Source organism: Plasmodium gonderi (assembly GCF_002157705.1).
Source record: "Plasmodium gonderi DNA, contig: Chr11, whole genome shotgun sequence".
NCBI lineage: Eukaryota > Apicomplexa > Aconoidasida > Haemosporida > Plasmodiidae > Plasmodium > Plasmodium gonderi.
The window spans coordinates 182,574-199,732 of record NW_021628936.1 but is presented as its reverse complement, the minus strand read 5'-3'; the positions used below and the strand labels follow the sequence as shown (position 1 = coordinate 199,732).

Sequence of the window (17,159 nt, the reverse complement as noted above, 5' to 3'; positions counted from 1 at the left end):
GCCGTGCAGGGTGAATGTATTTGTGAGACTATCGGAATTCGTGAATTGCAAAATTGGGCGTTGTTCATGGGTGTTGTGTGGGAGGATGGGGAGGTTTGGGGATAATTATATGATGAACTATGAGATATATTAGAGATATAAGTGCACATGTGTTATATAAATTTGCTAAGCGGGAAATTCTTGCACACTTGAATTTTTCTTCATTTGTATTTTTTTCTTTTTTTTTTTTTTTTTTCTCTTCTTTTTGACAAGCTCATTTTATGTCGACACCCAACTTTTTAAATATATCTTTAATATTTTTATGCCTATCCAGAATTTTAAGAAATTTCATTTTAATTCTTGGATCTCTTAACAAAACAGGTTTGTTTACAATTTTACAAACATCTAAATCATTTTTATGACCATCTTCTGAAAATTCTTTCCACCCAAGCAAATTAAATTTGTAACAAGTGCAATCTTCGAACTGGGAATTTTTATTAACCATTTCGTTGGATTCAATATGTTCATCTTTTCGAGAATTATTGTTATTATCCTTTTCATTGTTTCCTATATTATTCACATTAACATTAGCATTAACAATAGTATTACTTTCTATATAGTTCATATTTTTTCCATCATGGGATGATATACCATAATTGTTATCCTTATGCATATTTATATGGTAATTATTTGAGTTATTATTATTTTCTATATTATCTTTTTTGAAATCATTTTGGTTGTTATAACTATGGGTCATGGAGGAATTCGAGTCATAAATGTCATTGGGATGACTTGATTTGTTCGATGCATTATTTTCGACATTATTGTCCCTGGTAAAATGGTTTCTGGGATCATATGGATTCGTATCATCTTCAGTGATGTTGTAATTGTTACTATTCATATTATCGTTGGGATCGTAGTGATTGTAGATGTCGTAGTTGTCCAAGTTTGCCTCATAGTTGATGTCATAGTTGGATTCATAATTTGGTTCATAGTTGGATTCATAATTTGGTTCATGGTTCGATTCATAATTTGGTTCATGGTTTGATTCATAATTGGGTTCAAAATTGGAATCATAATTCGACTCATGCTGATACTCACCCATGCTTTCTCCGGAAATGTATTCACCAGTGCTCCTAACATTGGAATCCTTCTGGTTATTCCTTCTGTTAGACATTTCCACTGAAGCTGTAGTGTAAATATCGTTCTTCATAGTGTTCATGTTTTTGGACAGGTTGGGAATGTCATGACCATGGGTGTTGTCATTAAGGTGAGTGTTAATTCTACTGTTGTTTAAGTTATTCATTTTGTAAACTTTGTTCTGAGTAATGTTCATTTTGTTTTTATTTTGAGGATGCATATTTTTTCTAGAAGTATTTTTTAGTCCACCTTTTGGAACAGTTTTGATATCACCTTTGTTTGTGCTCTCAATAGAATTTTCATTAATTTCTTTAACAATTTGCTCGTTTTCGTTTTCTGTTTCATTTTCCTTTTTTTTTTCTTTTTCGTTGTCTTTTTCGTTTTCTTTTTCGTTTTCTTTTTCGTTTTCTTTTCCCTTATTTTTCGCCTCATTTGGTGTTGTACTTGTGGCAGCATTGGCAGCCTCATAATCATCTACGTGTTTTGAAGGGGCCCGTGAGGAAACGGTTTTTCTATTTCTAAAATGATCTTCAAAATTGTTTTTGTCATTTCTCTTGAATGGTTTGACTGTTTTTGTCTGTGTATTCTGAGCATTCGTGGCATCCATTTTTTTTTTCTGCAATTTATTGTATTCTTCCTTAAGTAAGTTAATGTAATTATATAGGGCATGGCTTTCATCAATTTCTTTTGATTTACTTTCTTGTGAAACGTTAAATAGTGTAAAATTATTTCTATCTTCATCATTTTCATTTAAATATATCCTTGATTGAATATCCGAAAATAGATGGGAACAGTAGTCATACAACTTTTTATTAACTGAAGGCATAAAATTATTTGCATTCATATTTTTTACTGTTATTAAATAGTTGTTATCTAAATGTTGGTGGGATTCAAAAGACTTTGTTACTTTGTTAAGAATATATGGAGAGTAAAAAATATGGCTTAATTTTTTAAATAAAAATTGATTATTTAGAGTAAAATCCATGTCGTTAAAAATGTAATCAAAGAAAAAAGAATAATCTTTGGATTCCAATTTTTTTATAATAGTCTTATTCACATCATTCAATTTAGTTACTTCTACCAGATTGGTGGGTCCTGTTTTTTTATATTCTTCACCTTTGCAAATTTCCTCTTTCGTATTGGGACCATTATCCCCCTTCTTCTTCTTCTTCTCCACCTTCTCCTCCTCCTTCTCCTCCTCCTTCTCCTCCTCCTTCTCCTCCTCCTTCTCCTCCTCCTTCTCCTCCTCCTTCTCCTCCTCCTTCTCCTCCTCTCCTGTGTTTTTCGCATCCTCCTCAGAGTGTTTTTTTATTTGTTTGTCTACCATTTCAGAGGAGATGATAGTTTCTGCTCCATCAGTTCGTCGTCTTCTGTTTTCAATAAATTCAGTACATAATTCTTGTGCCTCTGAGAAACTTCTTTTAGAATTCTGTGACCTGTAGAATTTTTTTAACTCATTCAAATCATAGCACAAAAAGAGAAGGAAATTCTTAAACGTTATTGCAGGGACATAGCATGTGTTTAAAACAAGTACTCTTTGTTTAATTAACTTTACTTTTTGAATTAGATTTAAAACAGTGTTTGATAGGAGATGAAGTATGGATATTTTCGTGTAATTTCCTGCAATGTTATCAATGGATATGTTACCATTTATATGGGCAGGGTTATTATTCTTCTTTTCTTCATTTTGTCTCATTTTATTGTTCGATTGGTTAACATCACTGTTGTTATTTTGGGTAGGATCTGCATCACATTGGTTGCTTCGATTCTTTTGGAAGTTGTCAACGTTCATATCGTTTGACTCACTTTTGGAGTGAGATTTATTATCATGCATTTGATTGTCCACAATACAACGGTGTAGGTTTTCCAGGCTATTCAGAAAATTTGATAAGAAGTTCTTTTTAAAATCGTTAACATTCGGAAGGTGTGATATTTTTTTTGTTTTCTTTTTTGCATTAATGTCCATTTTATTTACACTTCTATTTTTAAACTGAGCATTTAAATCGTTATTGTGTTTTAGTGTGGTGGCCTCTTTTTCCTCTTTCTCTTGTTCTGCTTCGAAAAGCTGCACTTCCTTGTGATGCATTTTTAGAACTTTGTTTACATACAGCATTGTTAATGACAGGTCTGGAGAAACCAAGTGGTGAAGGATGAAGAGGGAATTAAAATTGTAATCGATAATTTGACTAATTATGTTTAATATAATATCTGTGGCATTTATGTACTGATATAGCTGAATAATTTTGTAATCTATATCTTGGATAATGTTAAAAAAGAGAGTAAAAAATTCTAATAAATATGAAAGGTTTATGTGTTTGTTTATTTTTATGTAAAAATCGAACACGTATATGAATGGTAATTCTCTTTCTTTCAATTCTCTTATTTCAGGAAAAATGTTCATGTTTTTTTGCATTGAAGCATTAGCATTGTTTCTTCCACTTTCGTTTTCAAATATGTGTGTACAATTTTTTTTTCCATTTTTACATTTATGTATGTATCTAAAAAATAAGTTAACAAGTCCCTTTTGAACTTTAAAGACGGAGAAAAAAAAAAAAATTCGATTTTTTACAATTTCGTAAATATTTATCAAGCAAAGATGTAATGTTTTCAGATCCACGTAATGTGAATATTTGTATAGAACTTCCTTTTTATTATTATCATCAATCACATTTTTTGTGTTTATTAATTCGAAATAATATTTTAAAAAAAACTTTATATATTTTATATAATTAGGACATGACACAAGGACTTTTTTTTGGCTGTAAAATGATTTTTCATTTGTGCTTTCGATTATGTATTGCTTTTGTTCTCTCTGATTTATGCTATCCTCGTCTATTTGTAAATTCCTTGCGTGAATCTGATTTTTGTGTATGAAAAGACAATCTTGTAGATGCAATAATGAATAATCATTTGTGTATCCATGGGGATGGCATAAATGATCTTGTAAAATGACATGTTTATTGAAGAAGACGAATAATACATAACTATAACCTCTAAAAATAGTAGCTGAAAGTTTTATTACATATCGTAAAAGTTCTTGAGGAAAGACTTCATTCAAACTATGGATTAGATCATAGAGAATGTCAAGCATTTTTTTACAAGGTAGATAAATAAGTTTTATTAACTTGTTATAATTATTTTTATAATTGTTAAAGAAGCAAATGTGAAATATTTCAAGAAGAAATGAAAAAATATTGGATAACTCTTTCAAATGATAGATTTCCTTATTGTAAGTATAATAAATATTTTTCAACTGCGTACTATTGTAAGAATAGAAAGAGTAGAAATTAATTTTATTCATACATATACTAGTGTGATCATCATTATTATTAGAATTATACAAATTTAGATTTTTTAGTTTGTTCACAATGCTGTAAATATGATTAAAAAGAATTGAAAAAATTGGGATTCTATGATTAATCAAAAGAACACAGCAATAGGTACTTAAACAACGACCAATTACATTATTCGTTTTACTTATTCTTATAATAAAATTAATATAATCACATAAGTCTTCAAAATTTGTATATTCTCTTATTTTTAATTCTTTTTTTATTAAATGTATTTTTTCTTTTTCGCTTTCGTTTAATCTGTTCATATTAATATGATGTTCAATTAAATGTTCATTTTTTCTCAGTTTCTTTAAGATATATTCTGCATAGTTTTCTTCATTATTTTCTACAAAATTTTTAATTGAATAAGGACATGTCACGCTAACAGTTATGGATTTATCTGGAATTACATTGATTCTCTTATTCCCTTGTCTTCCATCTATTATCAGTTCAGATTCCTCTTTCCATATGCGACGATTATCTTCTTTTCCTTCTCTTTTTTCTCCATGACTTGAGTAATACAGATCGTGATCGTAATCCTCACTATTATTCAGTTTGTCCTTTGAAATTATTTCATTCGCATTATATTTAAAATTATTGAAAGAAAAATGATTTTGAAGGAATCGATCCTCATTATCACTTTTACCCTTTGATTGAAGAGGAGATAAAAATGAGGTGTTTCCCTCCGCCCCCCACCACTGCATATTTTTGTCTTTGCTGTTATAAGAATTTGATGTGTCCTTGCATTTCTTAAATGGAACTTTATACGTAGATAGAAATGAAATTCCTTTTAAGTTATTTCCAATATAATTTTTTGACAAAATATCATTATCTAATATGTCAAAATTGTTATGACTTTTTGAATCCATATTACTATTACTATTATTATTAATATTATTACTATTCTTGTTTTTATTATTATTTCCTTTATTCTCCTCTTCTTCCACATCACTAAAGTTAAGTGACAGATTTCCTATCATGGATTTGTTGTTATAATAAAGCACTTGATCCATGTTTTTTCTTTCTCCATCCAGTATTTCTTCATAATCATCTGTTGAATGCGTTAAATTCAGAACTCGAAATTGTTCACATTCATATTCACTTAAAATTCGCTTCTTTATATTTATATCACAGCATAGATATAAGGTTTTATCTTCCTTTGTTTGAAATGTATCATCCAGTTTACAATATAGGACAACCCTCTCCAAGCTTCTTCTTCCTTCGTTCGTTTCCTCATTTAGTTCGTTCTTCATATCGATGATTGGATCTGTATATAATTCTAACTTGGGGTTCTTCTTATGTATTCCATTTTCTTCTGCATTCATTTCTTCACTATAGGATATATCATTCGTTTTCCTACAATTATCTGTGCTTTTATCACCCATAAGTTTATCCTTTGAATTTTTTGCATAATAATGGTAATTCGAGTCATCATTAGATATGATTTCAGGCGATCCTTCCATTCGTTGCTCTGTTTCACTCCTTCGATTCATAAGTGTTTCGCCTTCAGCATGTTGCTCTGATATATTCTGTTCATCCTGCTCTTGTTCCTCATCCTCCATGTCACTTAGGAAGCTGTCACGGGGTTGATTCAGAATTTGTATATAATGGTCAAATACATTGCGATTGTTTCTGCATATGATCCTTTTGTTATACGTAGAAATGGGATATTTATTTTTGCTAGAGAAATTTCCATAATTTTTCTTTTGATCCATGTACGAAAATCTGTTTGGTATCAGACCTTCAGAATGTGCTATGTTATCATTCGTTATATTCTCTGATACAGGGTTATTGTTATTTGTCAATTTCTCTTTCGATGTATCTTCTACTTCCTTGTGTTCTACTACATCACATTGGGAAGATGTAACCATTTCTTGAACATTCTTGTTATTATTTAGATTTTTTCTTCGTTTTCTACCTCTAATTTTTTTTGGGCTTCCCCCTACCTGGTTAGCTTCCTCCACCTGACTATGTTTCTCTACAACACAGATATTGTCTTCTTGATCCATTTTTGCATCTGCCACCTCGTCCACTTCTGCATCTGCCACCTCGTCCACTTCTGCATCTGCCACCTCGTCCACTTCTGCTTCTACCACTTCGCCCATTTCTTCCTCTAGCACTTCGTCCACTTCAGCATCTAGCACTTCGTCCACTTCTGCATCTTGACTGTACTCGAACTCTGAGTCATCGAGCTTCATCTCCTCCTGTTGATATGCCTCCTCCTGAATGTAGTTCTGGTGTTGTTCTCTGGTCAACTGAGCCTGTGATGTACTGTTGTCACAGCTGTCGTAACATATGCCTTTCAAATTATTGGCAAGAAAAAAGGAATAAATATAATCGGGGAAAATATTTTTGAAATCAAAGAAGGCTAGAATCAAAAGCATACCAGATGTACTAAAGGAAGGAAGAATTCTTGTGTATTTTATTACAGAACGAAAAAGAAAAGTTTGATTATCTGATGTTTTGTTAAACCATAAATAAAAAATTCTTAACATGTAAATAATATTATATCTTAAAAGGAATATAGATGTGTGATGATTATATTCCGTTATGTTATTTGATCCGAGCCAATCGGTAAAACTTAGCAACTTATTTAATAAATAAAGTAAAGCGTAGAAAAGTTCATTATTTCTATACGATTTTAATGAAATGGAATTTGAATTGTCTGTTAAATTGTAGAAGAAATTAAAAAGAATATTTAAAATCGATTTAACTAGGTATAAAGTTTTTAACCTATTTTTTAAAATTTTATATAGTATTTTTCCACTCATTTTGTTAAAATTTAATAATGCTAATTTGAATATATTTCCATTTAAATAAAAAATACATTTAGTTATTAATTTTATTATAAATTCAAGATTATTTTCAAGATATAATAATGATCCAATATTTTTAAAATTTCCATGTTCATATTTTCTCATATAATTTGCTGATGTCAAAAAGGAATGTTCTTCTGATTGTATTTTATTATATATTTTTTTTTCTTTCGCATTTTCATAAGGTATATAATCATTATTCATGGAATGTTTATCCATATATTTATGGTTACCACGTGTCGTCATACTTTCATACTTTATTGGTTTATTTGTCTCATCAATTTTATCATTCTTTATGAATATATAATTCTTGCAACATACTTGCTGGTCCTTATAAAAAATACCCTCATTGGTGAGGTAAAGGAAATTATCATGTTCTTTATTCATCATGGATTTTTCTTGTCCTTGAGGTTCCATTATGCCTTTTTCTGTACTCCCATTTTCATCAAACAATGTAACAAAATAGTTTAGGTTTGAACACAAGTTCATGTAATAATACAACAAGTTTAGTGACAAAAATGGGTATGTGGTTGTGTTTATTTTTTTACTTGTAGAAAAAATTTGTGAAATGGTATTATTATCATCCAACTCTTCTAGTAATTCTACATACTGATGATTTGTGGTACTACTACTACTACCCAAACGTGTACAATTTTTGGAAGCATTGTTTATATATATATCGTTGTTGAGTTTACAATTATAGTTATTTAATTCTTTTGATTTTTTCAACATGTATTTATTATCTTTTTCCAAATTGCAGCTTTCAATAATTTTTGTCACATTGGGTATATAATTTGATTTTAGGGGTGGTAAATTTTGGTACATATTTTCTTTTTTACTTATTCGTTCTTTAATTTGATCTATTAAATTTCGAACTGGAAAATTCGATTCTCTCCTTTTGATGAAATCAGATTTAGATTCATAATCTCCATCATATCTCTGTTCAGTTGCATCGTCAACTTGTTGAGGTATGTTACGCCATTCATCCAAAGTTTCACCGATTGGTACTGTTCCTCTACTCATATTATTGAAGATTGTATGAAGACTATTTTCATATAGTTCCTTCTTTCTACTTGTTCCAAGTTCAAAAAATTTTTTCTTTTCATAACGATATAGGTCAGAATATAATCCTTTCAAATTATCATACAAATAGATGTAGTTATTATAAAAGAACTTATCACTACATATATAATCCTTTAGCATGATTTTATTTATGTTTTTATTATTTAAACTACCAAAGGAATAATCTTTATTCTTTTTTATATTACCACCAGTGATGTTTTTTATCTCTTCTAAGCACACAAATATGGAGTACCCCAAGTGATGTATATAATGTCCAGATTCATCGTAAAAAATTAAATTATGAATGATTCCAAGGAGGTAACGAATGGTCACTAAGATGCATTCGTTTGTGTTCTTATTTAAGTGTTGATTGTTTTTCATATTATTTGATATGTTTCTATTTCCATGTGAGGATTCTTTTTCTAAATCGTTCAATGTGTTGGAATTGCAAGTTGGTCCTGTCGGTATCTTTTCACTTTCCTTTTCTGTACTTGTTGACTTTTCTCTTTCATTCCCCATGTTTACATATGCGATTCCTTTTATTGCTGAATCTTCATTTGTAACACCTTCTTCATATAATTTTTCCAAATAAATAAAATAATAAAACAGATGTATTAGATGTAAGAAGAAATGATAAAAATTATAATTATTAAAAAGAGCCAATTTGGGAAGTGGGTATGAACTGAGAACATTAAAATATTTTAAATGCTCAAGGGATATATTATCTCCAGAATTAAAAAACAATTCAATTAATAAATTCGTTTTAAAAAATGTTTTTAGCGCACATAATATATATGAACAATAATTTCGTGCATTTTTCATTTCTTTATAGTTAAATCCGTCCAAATATAAATGATCTGAAATATCCTTATTTCTTAGTATGTCATTGTATGTACAAATACACTTGCAATTGTCATAAAAAAAGTTTTTCTCGTTAAATATGAAATCGTATTTCTGATTTTCTGCACCGTTATTATTCAGTTCCTCATTTTTTTCGCAAACATGATTGGTTGACATAAAATTTGTTACACTTGCGATGGGTCCATCACCTTTACCACTTGTAGATGCACTACCACCTCCTGCTCCTGCTCCTACTGCATCTTCGACCTCAGGCATATGTTTTGCACCCTTCATCATTTTGCTATTTTCGCTATACGGGTCTTCAAATTCGTTGGAATATATATTATTTTCATTTGGATAACCTGCTCTATTACATTTGGTTTGGTGTACTGTGTCGTAGGAATTGTAAGCTGATTCGTTTGATATATTTTTAAATAGTTGACTTTTCTCTGGATCATTTGCAAGTTCATTGTTGTTAGTATTTTTAATTTTGATTGTGTCGCTTATTTTTTCCTCAGTTTTGTCATTCTTTTGACCTTTGCCTAAGTCCTTCATTTTGCAATTTAAGTCTTTCATTTTTTTATTTATAATTAGACACATGTTTTTATACAATTTTTCAAACAACGTGAAATTGTAACTTATTAATAAATGAATTCCACCTGAACAGTTGAGGATATAAAATAAAAAGTCGTTCACAACTGTTACGAATGAAATATCATACGAATTTAAAAATAATGTATTTTTTAAATACTCTTCAAATTCTTTTAAAATATAGAGAAAAAGAATAAAAAATTTATTTCTTTGTAGATATGAAATTACATAATTATGTAATTTGTGTATATAATAATTCTTCGTCTTTTTCTTTTCTTCATCAAAAATAAAAATTTCGTCTTCATACAGTTCATCATAACAACTATTTTTACTCTCAGGCCTACAACTATGTTGAAATAATTCCTTGTGTACATTTTTCAATTCGTGTATTATCTTTAATGTAACAATTTCATTAAACAGATTCTTCTCGTACTTTCTTCTATGTACTATAATTTGCATAATGGTTTGTTCGAAGCTCCTAATCTGTTCATATAACTTCACTCTGCACAAGATAATTCCAAGCAGTCTCTTGGTGTTGTAGCTGAAGGGAGATGTGACAACAATGTGGGGAGGAAATTGTAGGGGTCATGTAGTGCATGTGAGATGTAAAGGAGGAAAAAAAAAAAAAAAAAAAAAAAAAAAAAAAAAAAAAAAAAAAAAAAAACTTCAAATTTGTAGATATTTTAAGGCCAATATACAAAACAAACACAGTCGTCATACTAAGACAAAAATAATTTTCTTACCTTTTCATTTTATTACTTGAAGACAACTTTAACAACTTTTGGTATGGGGTATCTCCATTTTCATCCACCTGGAGTGGAAAAAAAAAAAAAAAAAAAAAATGTAAAATATAATATAAAGTTAACATATTTTTTCTTCCCACCTCCCTCTTATCCTATTCTACTTAATGAGCAAATGATAAATGTACAAACGAAATGCAAATATTAGTTTATCATGTGTATATACATATTCACGTTATGGATACAGAACGGCACATAGTATTCCATATCTAATAATTGTTTTTCTCCTTGCACGGACTCAAAAAAAGAAAAAGAAAAAAAAAAAAAAAAGGAAGTCACAATGTGGGCATCAAAAAACTAGAATAAAATCATGGAAATTGCAAAAAAAAAAAAATTAAGGATACCCAAAGAATAAATCACTTGAGCACTTTCTAACCCTCCCCCTCTTCTATATCTGTTAACTTAATAAATATACAAATTCGACATGAACCTATATTTTCGACTAAAGTTTTAAAATGTGCCTTCTTATCCATTTCGCAATGTGTTTTGCGAACCAAAAAAAAAAAAAAAAAAAAAAAAAAAAAAAAAAAAAAAAAAAATAAAAAAAAAAAAAAAAAAAAAAAAAAAAAAGAAAAGAAAAAAAAGATTGAAACGTATAAAATGGAGCACAAATAAATACATCGGTAATATATGTGTGAAAGGTTTTCCATGTTTACAAAAAAGACATCAACACTTCTTCGATATAAAAAAAAAAAAAAAACAAAAAAAACAAAAAAAAAATGTCAAATAATGATAGATAAAACAAAAAAGAAAATTCAAATGAATCATTTAAACTATGTTGACAATATTTATCACTCTACCGTTGTATGGTAGAAAAAATAAGAAAAATATATTCTATATAAAAGATACTAAGGGGGGAGGCGGTATTATTAGAGCGATGACGTATTATATTCGTTTCATGTGAAAATAAAATCACGTCATATGGAATATTATGTGGCAAGTGGAAAAAAAAAAAAAAAAACAAAAACAAAAACATTGACAAATTAAAAAAAATAATGACAAAAAAAAAAAATAAATGAATGGAAAGGTTGTATATATAAACAAACGTGCAGATCAACTAAAACAAATATAATATTTTTGTCAAATGGAGTAATAATGTATGTACATGAATGTACACACATAAATGTCACTATTCTCCTGTACGGGAAAATAACAACAAGGTGGTGGAGGGAGGGTTGCGCTGGGATATCGGAAAGAAGATAAATTTGTGAAAAAAGGTAAAAAAAAATTCTCCTTTTATACGTGTGCAATATACATAAACAAAAATGGATAGAACGTGAGACAAGCTATCATATTATTGGAAGTTGTTCATGTAATTCTCAGGGGAAATCATGTATAGAGGGGGGCAAACATGAAAAGTGAAAGAAGAAAAATTTTCTAACTATACTACATAAAAGAATATAAATGTATATATACATATGGACAAAAGCATGGGTGCTCAGGAAATAGGGAAGGGAGGAGCAATAGGAAACACACATTATAAAGTTGTTGCATAGTAGGATATAACTCTCTCAGTTTTTTTTTTTTTTTCTTTTCTTTTCTTTCATTGCATTGCTTTTTTTTTTTTTTTTTTTTTTTCCATTTTTCAACTTACATAATTACAAAAATGGCTCATAACGTAAGCATCAGATATTAGGGCAATGAGCGTTTTTAGTATAGAAGTTTTTATTTTCCATGATGAAAAAAAATAAATGTTATTAATAGTAAGCATATTGACTAAATTGATTAAGACATGGGGGCATTGTTGATCCAAATATATCATATGCGAGTTGAAATTCATATGTATTATATCTTTAACTAATTCAGAATATAATGCACATCTTCTAAGCAATAACAAGCATCCTAATATATCATAAATTTTAATTTCTGTATATCTAGCATAATTCAAAAAGAAATCATCTTGATCTTGTTTTATATTATTGTAAATATAAAACATCCACATGATTCCATATTTAATAATTTTTTTATAAAGTAACAACTTGTTTTTAAAAATTCGTTTTTTTACTTTATACATTTCTGTAAACGCGTTTAATATTTTTATTATGAGCTCGTTGTTTGGTGGGACGAAATATACCATGGTGTTTTTTTTATTGGAAGATTTTGTTTCATTTTCTTCTAAATTCATACTTATGCTATTATCACTGCTGTTATTTTGCAGCTGTTCTGATTTTTCCATTTTATTGTTTTCACCTTTTATTTCTTCCTCATTTTCCTTCTCATTTGTGTTGTTAGAATTTTGATCGGTTTTATTTTTTTTCTCCCTATTTGTGTACTCGAGGTTCAAGTTTTCACTTTGGTACATGTTGTTATTTAAAAACTGTTCTTCAAGCAAATTGGACAAATTTTGAAGTTGGTCTAGTTCTTGCGATTCGTAGGTTTCATTCTGTTCATTCGTTTGAACTTCATAAGGCCATTCGATTTTGTTAAAATAATACTCATTGTTTGGTTGCTTTGAAATTAGTTTCTCTTCTATCAATGTGTTAATGTTATAAGTTCTGATGTCAACTGGTTTCTTGGGGATATACATATCATCCTTTTCCATATCTATGTTTTCCACATCTAGTGTATCTTCATTTATTTTGCTTCTTAAATTGCTGTCGTAAAAGTTTTCGCGGTAGGATCTGAGAATCACAATGAATTGGAGAAAAAAATAAAAAGAAAAAAAAAGATGAAATATGCACTAACAGAATGGTGAAATAACAAAATTTATACACAAAAATAAATAGGCACATCCAAATTCAGGCAATTTATATGCATAAATAGATACATAAACTTACATTAAATTGTCACTTATTTCCTCAATTTGACCAAGTACAATTAGGGAAATCGCCTTAAAATTTCCTTTAATGATTATTTTATCTATTAGCAGAGAGGAATCAACAATGGCTAATGTGCTTGGTATGGCAAACAAAAGTCTGTTTTTAAAATTATATGAGACAGGGTGCAACTGCTTATAATATTGAGAAGTATATTTGTTCATAACATTAACATAGATGCTTAGATTGCATTCATTAGGTGATGGGGTAGTTTTTCCCTCAAATTCTAAATTGTTGAAAATTTTATCATTATTTGAGAGAATGAGAATTGCAGATAATTGAACTAAATTGTTGGTAAAATTAATTTCTTCAACAAATGAAGGGTAACTGGAATTAGTTACTTCTTTAACAATATGTTTATGATTGCTTAGGTAAACAGTTTCATTATATTTTATTTGATTTTTTATATCATCTTCTGTTTTCTCGATATGTAATGAACATATAGGTGTTTGTGAATTTATAAAACTGTTATAGTTAATATTATCCTGCCCCAAATAATTTTTTTTGTACACACTTGTTCTTAAAATATCTTTATTATTCCTGTTCATATTATTTTTATTAAAATATACTTGATTAACTTTTATATTATCTCCTTTAACATTATGATGACAACTATTTAGGGACAAATTACTAAAAGTCATCATTCCATTATTCCCTTTCTTTATCCTTAAATCATTGTTTCGCTTATGAAATTTGTTTATATATCTGTTGTTATACACTGGTGGAGCATGTTTTATATTTCTTCCGTATTTTTTATTCCTGTGACCAGATGGATTTTTTATCCCTATACTTCTTTTCCCCTCCTCTTCATGATCTTTTTTTTCCTTGTTCTGATACATTTTTCATAGAAATGAATCTCAGGGTTGGGGTCTTTTTGTATAGGTTAATGGATTAAGATGTATTCCCAAAAGAATGATAGACGATGTAGGGATATTATTACAATATTATATATCTTGTTTTGTAACTCTAAGCAGAGTTAGGTATGGCTCCCTTTGTCAATGTACTGATTAGCATTGCAAGGAGGAACAAAAATAGAAGTTTAAGAAATAGGAAAAAAACGGTCTTACATATAAAGAAAATTTATATATATTCGCCTTTACATTTGAGAAGATGTGCATACAGTGCATGTGAAAATGTGTGTGTAGAACGTGCTCTCGCTAATAAATATGCACACAATCAGAGGATGAAAACAATGTGAGATTTGAAGGTGGTACAAATGAGAAATATATATTGTATGCTTTGAGAAATATGCATGCACAAAAGTAAACACCCTTGAAGCAGTTCACGGGGCCATTATGAGTCTGGAGGTGGAATAATAAATAAAATAAAAAGTAGTGAAGCTTATAACGTAGTGAAACATAATAAGTAATTAAACATAATAAGTACTTAAACATAATAAGTACTTAAACATAATAAGTAATTAAACATAAGAAGAAATGAAAAATAAAAAGTAAAAACCATATAAAATAAAAATACAGGATGAACCGGACAGTTCATTTTGTACTTTTTTTTTATTTTTTTCCTGTTAGAAGAGCTTACGTAAACGTGTTGAATCAGTTCAAGTTGAACCTCGCTCCCTATGAGCCCCTATCAGTTCCCTAGAGCTGTGTTATGGCTTTGGCCACTTATCCACTTCACGGGCGCTTTTGGCCAAACTGTGGAATAGGGGTTAAGTCCCTTCTAGTTGATCATTTTTACATATTTAATTTTTTTTTTTTTTTTCTATTTCAAAAATTTGTGTTTTTCGCAAGTGACGAAAGCACGAAGTTGGTACACATTGGGTTAATTTAAAAATGGGGGAGAAAATTATTCATAAAAACTAGCATAATCATGACATGTTGATATATGTTTCATACGCATGTTCATAAATATTTTCATAAATGTTCATAAATGTTCATAAAAGATCATAAATATTTTCATAAATATTTTCATAAATATTTTCATAAATATTCATAAATATTTTCATAAATATTTTCATAAATGTTCACAAAAATGTAATGAAAAATAAAGCATGTAAGCAAGGTAAATGAAAAGGAGAAATAAAAAAACACATGAAAAAGAATAAAATCCACGTGAAAATTAAAATGTAAATACTATCGAAGAGTTAACACAAAAATTATGATAACTTCCCCATCCTACTCCATGTGCTATTGCAAATTGGTTGAAATAAGAGGAAATTCTTTTTTTAGTACAATTGGCAAGTGAACACATTTTTCAGGTACATTTATATTCCTACAAAATAAACATTTGAAAAATGCGTACGGCATGTATAATGTAGCATTTCCCCTATACGTTCATTGTCGTTATATGTGGTAAAAAAAAATATATATATATATATATAAATAAGTACATATATATATACATACCAACATACATATTACGTACGAATGTGCCATACAAAGGCTGCGTAACATTATGCACGCCTATGGTGAACGGGTAAGTTGGGAAAAGGAAAAAAAAAAAAGGAAAAAAGTAAATAAACGAAAAAATAAAAAATAAAAAAGTAAAGAAATAAAGAAATAAAAAATAAAAAAAAAATATGAATGCTTGTTCTTATAAATGCTTTCAAGTGGGATTATATCAAATGACATGGCAATTATATAACCGAGCGGTGTTGCATATTCTAGTACATTAAAAAAAAAAAAAAAAAAACAGATATATACACCACCACCACAATCAAATAAATTGGTGCAAAGAGATATAAATAAAACATTTTCGAATGATAAATGTGGAGGAAGTAAAGGTCGGATTTTTCGTGAGCATATACACAAGGTGGAGAAGGGAGGGGAAGGGTATTAACACCTGGATAATTATATATATATATATATATATATATATATATCGTTTATGGCTGTTCATAATATTTTTTTTTGAATTTTCCCTATAAAATATTTCACAAGTGATTAATTTGGGCTAGAGGAGATGCATATGCAAAGTCATATTAAATTTTGTTACCCATGTTGGAAATATGCATATTATATCCATGATATATGTTTTTATAATATGTACACGTTTATGTATATGGAATGTAAAGGCACATATTTGTTGAACATGCACATGTAAACGAGAATAATTTGATAAGAAATTTATGATAACAACTTGAATTAGTTATTGCTATGAAGGGATAACTATACTATACATATACGATACATTTATAATATGTAATAATTAATACATTCATTTCATATTGGCAAAATTAACTCGAATTTACTTAAGCTGCAAAGGGGGTTAACATAACACGCATAAGAACATTTTTTGCTATCCCATATTTATGCATCCACTGATAACAGGAAGGATGATGTTATTTATGTCTGTTCGGTTATTTTTCGAAAGTTGTCTCTGCTTTTCTAACGAAGTTTCTGATTTTACAACTCTGGCATTATTGGAGATTGTAGAAGATGTGGTAGAGGCTCCCTCCACCCCCAAAAAAAAAAGTAGATTTACACAATTTTCAAAACTTCAGTATAAGGGACATATCATAAGTACATGATTTAAGTGTGTAAGGAAACTGTTAAAACTGAGTATTCCTTACTACCAACCAGTACCACGTTCTGTAATTACTTATGCAAACAAAAGTAGAAAATTAAATGAACAGCACAAAATGGTAATGTGAAATTATGTAGGAATTTCCTACATGAGTGCTTTATTTTATCTTCAATATTTTTTTTTTTTTTTGTTATTTTCCGTTTCTTCCACTAGATGAAGATTTTATACAAGAAATAGGTCAAATTTTTGGTGCCTTTTATTTTGCTCTACATTGTTACGTATGATATGGCAATATAG

The 17,159-nt window shown here is 28.9% G+C and overlaps 1 protein-coding gene across 1 annotated transcript; it reads right to left on the bottom strand.

The window, feature by feature from the left end:
* Positions 1-253: 253 nt before the first annotated feature.
* Positions 254-14,215, bottom strand: PGO_110440 (hypothetical protein, conserved; the record flags this gene model as incomplete). The annotated part of the gene is made up of 4 exons (XM_028688383.1): positions 254-10,301; positions 10,504-10,571; positions 12,155-13,181; positions 13,338-14,215. The coding sequence occupies 4 exons, from the start codon at positions 14,213-14,215 to the stop codon at positions 254-256; spliced, it is 12,021 nt and encodes a 4,006-aa protein (XP_028544184.1).
* Between the last annotated feature and the right edge of the window lie 2,944 nt (positions 14,216-17,159).